Here is an 11,212-nt window from a genome sequence, read left to right as displayed (position 1 = left end):
ATTATACAGAGGGGTGGGCGGCTGCACTAGGGAAGGAGACCCTAGGTTTTCTATTCTAAAAATATAAAACTTGAATAGTGAAGTGTGTGTGTGTTCGTGTGCGGTAATTAGTGTGTGTAAAAATGTGTGTGTGCGTGAGTTAGTGGTGAATTTAGAGAAATAAATTGCTTAAAAATAAATTATCCACTAATTAAAAGTTAATCAAACACTAACTCAACAATTCCTTGGGAATAAAATACACACTAGTTTCAAATAAACTCACAAAAATGCTAATTTTAAAAGTTTCAAACTCTTAAATCACTAAATAAATAAATCAGGCTTTTAAAATGTTAAAAACTTATAAATTATTTAAAATGCCCCTTCCTAGCTTTTAAAATAAAATACCGCATAGTAAATTACCAAGAATCGTCACCGATCCTTTCCTCGATCCCGCCTCGAATAATCGCCTGAAACATGGAACTCGAAAAGCATTTTAACGTGCATCACATAAACATAAATAATTTTAAAATAATGCATTTAAATAAGTCGTGCATGGCTAATGCTCATTAAAAATTAAATAAAGGACATAATAATTAAATAAATACAGGGGTTATACGTGTACAGAATTCGGGCACTACACCGTTATTGCATAGGTTATTAACACCACACATAAATGCACGCTGCGGATATTACTATCCACAACGTGTTTTTAATGAACGTCGTTATTTCTGTGAAGTGCAACAATATTAACAGCGCACGTTTGGTGCACGGAGTTAAAAGTAATATTTGCAGCGTACTTTTAATGCACGCTGTTGATGACGTGATGCGGAAAAACATTTTTCTTGTAGTGAGACAACGGTTTCTGATAAAACTGTTGTCTTTTGAGTGTGGTTGAATGTGGAATTTCTTGTAGTGCTTACATAGAGTGTCATGTGTCCTTTTCATCTTCCTAATATAGTAATTGGTAATTAAAATTTCTTAGACACTAGATAAAATAGAAAACCAAATAATGCTTTAATTTTTTTTTCCAGTCCTTACTGAATAAATTAAGACCGAAAACATAATACCTCTTGAAACGTTGAGTACCATGAGTTCAATATATTTCTTCGGCAGCCTTGTCAGATTGTTTCTTGATTCAGATCAATTCAATTTAGTTGTCTAGTTCTGTCAGTTTAGCTGAGTTGTCTATATTAATACAATTTAACTGGATTAGTTTAATTTTATAATCACCAAAACATAAATTCAAATTTTATCTTATCAAAATAAGGAAAGGTTAATAATTTATTTTTTTTTTCACAAAACAGATGTCCAAGATATGATCATCTCAAATCAAATTAATTATCTTAATGAAACATGCTTCAAGAATTTAGTTTACGTTGTTGCACATTCCCTTCGGTCCACTATATATATATATATATATATATATATGTATATATATATATATATGTTGTGAAAAAGTAAAAATTTATGGTAAAAAGTAAAAATCTCAAACTTTCAAAATTTACCAAACTACACACTTTATAATATTTTTCTCTCTACTCAATTGTAATTTTCTTCACAAATGAGAGATCTATTTATAGAGTTTCATTACACATAATCCAAAAATAAAATACATCATTACCTACATCATCACACACAAATTTCTAACTTTACAACTCTTATTTTCAACATTCAAATATTCAACTATTACTTTTTCCATATTAAAATATATTATTTCAACACTCCCCCTTGTGATGATGATCATGATACGATGATTTCTTCATTACGTGTTTTGTACTGCCTCGTTAAAAACCTTACTTGGAAAAACCCATTGGGATAAAAACCATAGTAAGGGAAAAAGAGTGCAGTCACGTAAACTCCCCCTGATGTTGACATGAACAATTCTTCACAAATTTCGTAGATTGCGCATCCCAATATTATATATGTGATTTCTGAATATTGATGTAGGAAGTGCCTTTGTGAAGAGATCTGATGAGTTTTCACTTGATTGAATGTGACGAACATCAATACATTTATTCTTCTCAAGTTCTTTGGTGAATGCGAAGAACTTAGGAGGAATATGTTTAGTTCTGTCGCTTTTTATGTATCCTTCTTTCATTTGAGCAACACATGCAGCATTATCTTCATATAGTATCACAGGCTTCTCATCGAATGATAATCCACATGAAATTTGGATATGTTGGGTCATTGATTTTAACCACACACATTCACGACTTGCTTCATGTAGTGCAATAATCTCGGCATGATTTGATGAAGTTGTTACGAGCGTTTGTTTCTGTGAACGCCAAGATATTGCAGTGCCTCCACGAGTAAATACATATCCAGTTTGGGAACGTGCATTGTGTGGATCAGATAAGTATCCAGCATCAGCATAACCAATTATACTTGGATTAGAATCTTTTGAATACAAAAGTCCCAAGTCTGTCGTTCCTCGTAGATAACGGAATATATGTTTAATTCCGTTCCAGTGTCTCTTTGTTGGATATGTGCTAAATCTTGCCAACAAATTTACGGCAAAAGATATATCAGGCCTTGTACAATTTGTAAGATACATAAGGGCACCGATGGCACTTAGATATGATACTTCTGGACCAAGAATATCTTCATCATCTTCACATGGACGGAATGGATCCTTTTCTATGTTTAATGATCTAACAACCATTGGAGTACTTAAAGGATTTGCTTTATCCATATTAAAACGTTTAAGGATCTTTTCTGTATAATTTGTCTGGTGAACAAACATTCCACATTCTTTTTGTTCAATTTGTAATCCCAGACAATACTTGATTTTTCCAAGATCCTTAATTTCAAATTCTTCCTTCAAGTATGACACAACTTTTTGAATTTCCTTATTCGTTCCAATGATGTTTAAATCATCAACATATACAGCAATAATTACGCATCCGGATATTGTTTTCTTAATGAAAACACAAGGGCATATTGAATTATTTACATATCCCTTTTTCATCAAGTGATCACTTAGTCGATTATACCACATTCGACCTGATTGCTTTAACCCATATAATGATCTTTGTAATTTCACAGAATAACATTCCCTGGGTTTTGAACTTTGTGCTTCAGGCATCTTAAATCCTTCAGGGATTTTCATATATATATATATATATATATATATATATATATATATATATATATATATATATATATATATATATATATATATATATATATATATATTACTATCAAGTGATCCATATAAGTAAGCTGTAACAACATCCATAAGACGCATTTCTAAATTTGCAGATACCGCCAAGCTAATCAAATACCGAAACGTAATTGCATCCATCACAGGAGAATACGTTTCTTCATAATCAATTCCAGGCCTTTGAGAAAAACCCTGTGCAACAAGTCGAGCTTTATATCTTACTATTTCATTTTTCTCATTTCGCTTTCGAATAAAAACCCATTTGTATCCAACAGGTTTTACACCTTCAGGTGTAAGGACTATAGGTCCAAAAACATTACGTTTATTTAGCGAATCCAATTCAACCTGGATGGCTTCTTTCCATTTTATCCAGTCCTGCCGATTTTTACATTCACCAAAAGATTTTGGTTCATGATCTTCATTATCATTTATGATGTCTATTGCCACATTATAAGAAAATATATCATCAATTTCATCTATATCTTTTCGGTTCCATATTTTTCCAGTATTAATGTAATTGATAGAGATTTCATGATTCTCGTCAGTTTGTGGTTCTAACAGAACATTTTCATCATCATGTGTTTCTTCAGGAACAACATTCTCTATTTTGTGATCATCATGTTTCTCTATGAATTTTCTTTTTCGAGGATTTTTATCTTTGGAACCGACTGGCCTTCCACGCTTCAGGCGTTTAATGACATCATGAGTATCTTCCATTTGTTTCTTTGGAATTTCAATTCGAGCAGGGGCATTTGCAGCATGTATATATGATTTAGTTACCCCTTTTGTGTCTGCAAATGCATCTGGTATTTGATTTGCTATTCTTTGCAAGTGTACAATTTGTTGTACATCTTTTTCACATTGTTTTGTTCTTGGATCCAGATGTAACAATGATGATACATACCATGTAATTTCTTTTTCGGTATGTTTTTGTTCTCCCCCTAACATTGGGAAGATTTCCTCATTAAAATGACAATCAGCAAAACGTGCTGTGAACACATCTCCTGTCTGAGGTTCAAGATATCGAATGATTGATGGACTATCATAACCGATATAAATTCCAACCTTTCTTTGAGGTCCCATTTTCTTTCGTTGTGGTGGTGCAATAGGCACATACACCATACATCCAAAAATTCTCAGATGAGAAATGTCTGGTTCTTTACCAAATGCAAGCTTCAATGGGGAGTATTTATGATATGCACTTGGTCTGATGCGAATTAATGAAGCAGCGTGTAAAATTGCATGTCCCCATATTGAAATAGAGAGCTTTGTTTTCATAATCATTGGTCTAGCAATCATTTGCAGACGTTTAATCAATGATTCAGCCAATCCATTCTGTGTATGTACATGAGCAACAGGATGCTCAACAATGATTCCCATAGACATACAATAATCATTGAAAGTCTGGGAAGTAAATTCACCAGCATTATCAAGTCTAATTTTCTTGATTGTATAATCGGGAAATTGATTCCTCAATTTTATTATTTGAGCAAGTAATCTTGCAAATGCAACATTTCGAGTTGACAATAAACATACATGTGACCATCTGCTGGAGGCATCAATCAATACCATAAAGTATCTGAATGGTCCACATGATGGATGGATTGGTCCACAAATATCACCTTGAATACGTTCAAGAAACATTGGTGATTCAGTTTGGATTTTGACTGGTGATGGTCTTATAATAAGTTTTCCAAGAGAACATGCTTTACATTGAAACTTATTATTCTGAAAGATCTTCTGGTCTTTCAGTGGATGACCATGTGTATTTTCTATAATTCTTCGCATCATTGTTGAACCAAGATGTCCCAATCGATCATGCCAATTGGTTAATATTGAGGAATTATCAACTACCATGTTTGATTCAATGGGACTTATATGTGTATAATGCAATCCAGTAGGGAGCATTGATAGGTTTTCAATCACTTATTTCTTTCCTGATTTATATGTGATAAGACACATATATTTCTCATTCCCTTCATTCATTGTTTGAGTATCATACCCATGGGAATATATATCATTAAAACTCAACAAATTTCTTTTCGATTGTGGTGAATATAAAGCATCATTGATCAAAAATTTTGTACCATTAGGTAACAAAAATTGTGCTTTACCACATCCTTTAATCAAGTCTACAGGACCTGATATTGTGTTCACCGTTGTTTTTGTTGGTTTTAGTTCCAAGAAATATCTTTTATCTCGGAGGATAGTGTGCGTTGTACCACTATCGGGTATGCAAACTTCAGCTTTGCTCATAGCATTTTCCATATTTGTACTTCAAAAAAAAATATGCAATGAAATAAAATTACTGACAATACATATATAAATATAACACATATCATAATTGTACAATAAAACATTATTATATGAATACATGAAAAAAAAATTATTGTACATTTATATTCTATATTGTTCATTTTCAGAAAAATCATTGAGAAAATCTGCAGCATCAAAATTGTTCATTTCTATCCCACCAACATGTTGATCATTTCCAGATAAATCATTCATAAAATCACCAGCATCAAGATGAGTTGAATCACTCAAACGGTCACTGCGTTCAGTGAAGTTGGTCTCCTTTTCTTTCCCCTTTAATGATTCTTTATAAAGTTTACAAAGGTGCTCCGGGGCTCGACAAACTTTGGACCAATGTCCTGGAGTACCACATCTGTAACAAGAACTTTCATATCTTTTTGAGTGATTCTCATTAACACTTGTATTCTCATGATGTCTTTTCTGTGGATGGTTTGGGACGCTCTTTTGAGATGAGTTATAAACATAACTATCTCTATTATTTTCAAAACCACGGCCGCGTCCACGACTACGACCAATTACACGTCCACGTCCACGTCCACGTCCACGTCCACGACCTCGACCTCGACCTCGACCTCGACCTCGACCTCGACCAAAACCTTGTTTTTGAAATTGATTTTGGTTTCCAGGTATAAATTCATTTTTACTTACAGCATTTACTTCTGGAAATGCTGTTGATCCAGTGGGTCGGGACTGATGATTTCTCATTAATAGCTCGTTGTTCTTTTCCGCCACAAGAAGACAGGCGATGAGTTCAGAATATCTCGCAAATCCACGTACTCTATATTGTTGCTGTAGAGTAATATTTGATGCATGAAATGTGGAAAATGTTTTTTCAAGCATATCAGATTCTGTGACCTCATGTCCACAAAATTTTAATTGCGAGATTATTCTATACATCGCCGAATTGTAATCACTGACTTTTTTAAAATCTTGGAATCTCAGTGTGTTCCATTCATCCCGGGCGGTCGGAAGTATAACTTCCCTTATATGTTCAAATCTTTCTTTTAATCCCTTCCACAAAGCCATGGGATTTTTTTCAGTCAGATATTCACATTTCAATCCATCGTCGAGATGTCGACGCAAAAATATCATGGCTCTTGCCTTTTCTTGTGACGTGCATATGCCATTTTCTTTAATGGTCTCGCTTAGACCCAATGACTCAAGATGCATTTCTACATCTAGAGTCCATGGCATATAATTCTTTCCCGTGATGTCGAGCGCAATAAATTCGAGCTTTGTTAAATTTGACATGGTGGTACTAAAAAAATTACGATGCATTTTATTAGTTAATAAATATTGCAATACAAAGTAACGGATAAACAACAAGTACAAGTATTTGTAAAAATAAAGAAAACGCACGAGGAGGATATTCTCCGATAAATACAAGACTCGTGAGTATGATAACCAAAATAATTAAAAATATCCTTGAGAAAGCCATCTTCTTTTTTCTTCGAAAAATTTGATGATGAATAATTTTTAGAGAAGAAGAGAAAGTTGGAGTGATTGAATGTGTTTGTGAGATGATATTTATAGGGCAAAAACTAGCCGTTTGTTACCGTTTATGACCGTTGGTGTACAAAAAATAAATGTATGTATTTGTATAATTTTATGGTAATAATATGATGTATATAATATTAGACATGTTTAAATAATTATGTATATCATATCATAATATTATAATGAGTGTCATAATTTATTTTGTTTAAAAATCTTATAGGCTTTTATACTTGTCGTATCCCTTACCGGGAGTGTGGGATGTCGTCTTAACATCCTCCCAGGATTTATAACAAGTTTATGAAAAATTTATTTTTATTATTTCTAATAATAACATTATATTGTATATTAAATAAATACACAATAAATAAATAACAGTAAAATAAATATTATTACTTTTTGTTTAAAAACCGTATAGGCTTTTATACTTGTCGTATCCCTTACCGGGAGTGTGGGATGTCGTCTTAACATCCTCCCAGGTTTTATAACAAGTTTATGAAAAATTTATTTTTATTATTTCTAATAATAACATTATATTGTATATTAAATAAATACACAATAAATAAATAACAGTAAAATAAATATTATTACTTTTGTTACCTTTTTCTTCTGTTTGGAGCTTGGAATAGTATGTAGGACTTTTAGAGCTTCGTGCTGATAACGTGTTGTGAAAAAGTAAAAATTTATGGTAAAAAGTAAAAATCTCAAACTTTCAAAATTTACCAAACTACACACTTTATAATATTTTTCTCTCTACTCAATTGTAATTTTCTTCACAAATGAGAGATCTATTTATAGAGTTTCATTACACATAATCCAAAAATAAAATATATCATTACCTACATCATCACACACAAATTTCTAACTTTACAACTCTTATTTTCAACATTCAAATATTCAACTATTACTTTTTCCATATTAAAATATATTATTTCAACAATATATATATATATATATATGACCACTGTTTTAAATTTTCAGCAAAATTAATAAATTTCCATTAGGATTTAAAATAAAAAACCAAAAAAAGATTTTTAAAAAAATTGGAGATCCCACCGAGGGAAGCCCTAGGCAGCAGTCTAAGCGGCCTCCCCTTGGAACCGGCCCTGTGTATGATATAATTGTAAGATATGAAATTTTTATTGCTATAATAAATAAATAACAATTTAATACATATATATATATATATATATATATATATATATATATATATATATACATATATATGAGATAAGAAATGAGGAAAAAAACCGTCCAATGTGTCGTTATTTTTATTTTATTTTCTGGAAAAGGTCAAGACAGCTAAATGTATAAAAGTTGTTGCCAATTGCTATGGAGTAGTCTTGCTTCATTAATAGTGTATACACTTGAAATTGTTCGCAGCACTGACTTTTCACCCATTTATCTCATTAGAACAGTATTTATACAGAAAATTATAATTGCCCTTCATTTTTCAGCAAACCCAAGCTCTTGTATGTCCCATCAACGCACCTCAATTCCTCCTTTCTCTCTTTCACACACGTGTGCTGAATCGTCTCCTGCTCGCGAAATGGAATCAAATTCCACAAATGAAAACCCTCATGGATAATCACAATTGTAAGATAAGCAGAGAGCTAGCTCGATCGATTGATTTACTAAATTGCTTTTCCAGAAAATGGATTCGGCAACTGGCACGGGAGGAACTGGCCCAACTGGTAGTACAGGGGGAGAAGGTCCATCGTCCACGGCAACAACAGTTGAAGGCGGCGGCGCTGAAGGGTCAACGGCTGCTCCGTCGCCGCCACCAAGCCGCTACGTGGCGCAGAAGCGCCGAGACTGGAATACCTTCTTGCAGTACTTGAATAACCACAAGCCGCCGCTGACGCTGGGCCGATGCAGTGGAGCTCACGTGATCGAGTTCATGAAGTACTTGGATCAGTTCGGGAAGACAAAAGTGCATGTGACAAGCTGCCCGAGCTTCGGTCAGCCGAACCCTTCGGCACCATGCGCCTGCCAGCTGAAGCAGGCGTGGGGTAGCTTGGATGCCCTAATCGGACGGCTTAGAGCGGCCTATGAAGAGAACGGCGGAAAGCCGGAGTCAAACCCTTTTGGAGCGAAAGCTGTGCGGATATATCTTCGAGAAGTCAGAGAAAGTCAAGCGAAAGCTAGAGGAATACCTTATGAAAAGAAGAAGCGGAAAAGACCCTCCACAACGAAAGCTGATGCCGGGAGTAGTCTCGGCGCCAGCGGAGGAGACGGTGATGACGGCGGCGACGCCTGTTGACTCCGGCTGCTTGCTAAATCAGTAAATATGCAGTACTACCTATTCTTTATGCCCCGAATTCAATTTATTATATATATTTATTTCTGCTCTTTTGATTGTACACTATATATATGTTACAAAATCGGCTTTTTTAAAACTTAAATCGAATTAAAAGGTTTTAGATTAAAATGCAATGGTTTTAGTTTTAGTAAACTAAAATTGATGCATGATCAACGTTAACTCCCATTTTATTATATTTTGCATTTTTGTGACTGACAAAATTAAACTTAGCTTGTGGGGTTTTTAATTTCATTAAGAAAGCCGTGAAAAAGTTTTTTTTTTTTTTTATTTGATGATAATATAAATCAAACCCAAAATTTTCTCAAAAAGAAGTACTAATCTGAGGTACACTGAGGTTGGTTCCTGTTTAATCTCGTTTCTTGTCATCGCTGCACCAATTAGCTTTTGAATCTAACAATTACCGCGTCCTTTGAATCAGAATCTTTTTTGTTCATTTTTTGAGACACATTGTAGTTTTAATCATAATCATGTTACATTTCAGATCATATTCTATATATTCAGAAAATAATTAATCTAAACCTCTCTTTCTAATTAAGTAAGCAATCTCTCTTTCATATTCGAATAAGTAATTAATTAGTCATAAGAGTATGCAAATAATTGCATCCATATATTCGACCCTTAAATGAATTTGGGATTAAAGAAAGTGTTTGTTTGATAACCCACGAACAAATTAAAAATATTATATGTCAAATTTGTACTAATATAATTAATTAAATAAATCACTGCTTAATTATTTAAATCGTGGAATAAACGTCACAAGGAAAGCGACCAGCAGCCAACCAATACCTCCACACTACATTAATTTTCACCGCGTTTGGGTGAATATTCTGAAATACATGGCCGACAGAGCGTAGAGGATAGGGGGCCGCCTTAACTCCCTTTGAGTGTCATGTATAATTTTATGAAATTTTAATCAACTTTCGACCCAGAAACAAGTATCTATCGCTTTTCAGGAAGTCTTTGTTGATGGAGTAGGTTAACGATTGATCAATTATCATGAGTCTGTTTCCTTATACTAATACTTTTTTTTGACGAACATGACATAGAATTTCCTCAATACAGATTAATTGGTTAGCATAGATTACTGGCTACTGCGTTATAATGATATTCAGTACGTATCGAAAAATAACGACGGTGGGTTCTATCTTTATGAAAAAACGTAAGTATCTATCATTCTCATCCTTATTCCTAAACTTAGGTGTCTTCAGGACCGCATTCGAGATAGATATATGAATGTCTTTGATCTCTGCTGGAGATAGTGGATCAGAGAAATCCTTAGAAATTATCTCTTAGTAAGTGAGCACGAAGGATCTGGTAGAGAAGGAAAAATTATGATTCAGAGTTAAATGGAAATTTTCCTCGTTCCTGCAATAATTGCTAACTTGAGAGAAAAATTGTCGGCACTCTTTTGTCTCTCTCTTGCATTTTTCATGTGGCCCATCAACCAACAGATTGGAATTTTGCAGACCATATTCGCTAGAAAATTCGCGTCACAATTAAATTTTTTTGATAACATTGTATAGAAAACACCAAGTAAATATTCCACCATTTTTTGAAGCATCGATTATATTTAGTTTTATTTTTCTTCTACTTACCACGAATATTCTACTATTGATTTTACGTTATTCATGTTGGATTAAAGGTATGGATTTTTAGTTTTATGGACTTTTCATGTGAGTGAATAGAAATTTGGAAATGTGGGTTTGTGTAGTATCCCGATGCCTAATTTGAGTTAATTATTGGATTAATTATATTTCGGTGGGATCGGAAGGAACGAACCGGGTTCGGACCGTCCGAAGAGGGTTCGGACCGTCCGAAGAGGGTTCGGATCGTCCGAGACAGGTGGTTGGACGCGTGGAAGCCATGCAGAGTTCGGATCGTCCGATCAGGGTTCGGATCGTCCGAGACAGGTGGCTGGGCACGTGGAAGACATGCAATGT

The 11,212-nt window shown here is 33.8% G+C and overlaps 1 protein-coding gene across 1 annotated transcript; it reads left to right on the top strand.

Annotated features, from left to right (window-relative positions):
• The first annotated feature begins 8,312 nt into the window (after nt 1-8,312).
• Nucleotides 8,313-10,973, top strand: LOC140839352 (protein LIGHT-DEPENDENT SHORT HYPOCOTYLS 5-like). The gene has a single exon (XM_073205997.1). The coding sequence runs from the start codon at nt 8,604-8,606 to the stop codon at nt 9,210-9,212; it is 609 nt and encodes a 202-aa protein (XP_073062098.1). The 5' UTR covers nt 8,313-8,603; the 3' UTR covers nt 9,213-10,973.
• The last annotated feature ends 239 nt before the right edge of the window (nt 10,974-11,212 follow it).

The sequence above is a fragment of the Primulina eburnea genome, chromosome 8 (genome assembly GCF_022965805.1).
Source record: "Primulina eburnea isolate SZY01 chromosome 8, ASM2296580v1, whole genome shotgun sequence".
Classification (NCBI taxonomy): domain Eukaryota; kingdom Viridiplantae; phylum Streptophyta; class Magnoliopsida; order Lamiales; family Gesneriaceae; genus Primulina; species Primulina eburnea.
This window is presented reverse-complemented; position numbering and strand designations above follow the sequence as displayed.

Excerpts from the sequence above, each read along its gene's own strand:
- LOC140839352 (XM_073205997.1), top strand. The coding sequence starts at position 8,604 with ATGGATTCGGCAACTGGCACGGGAGGAACTGGCCCAACTGGTAGTACA.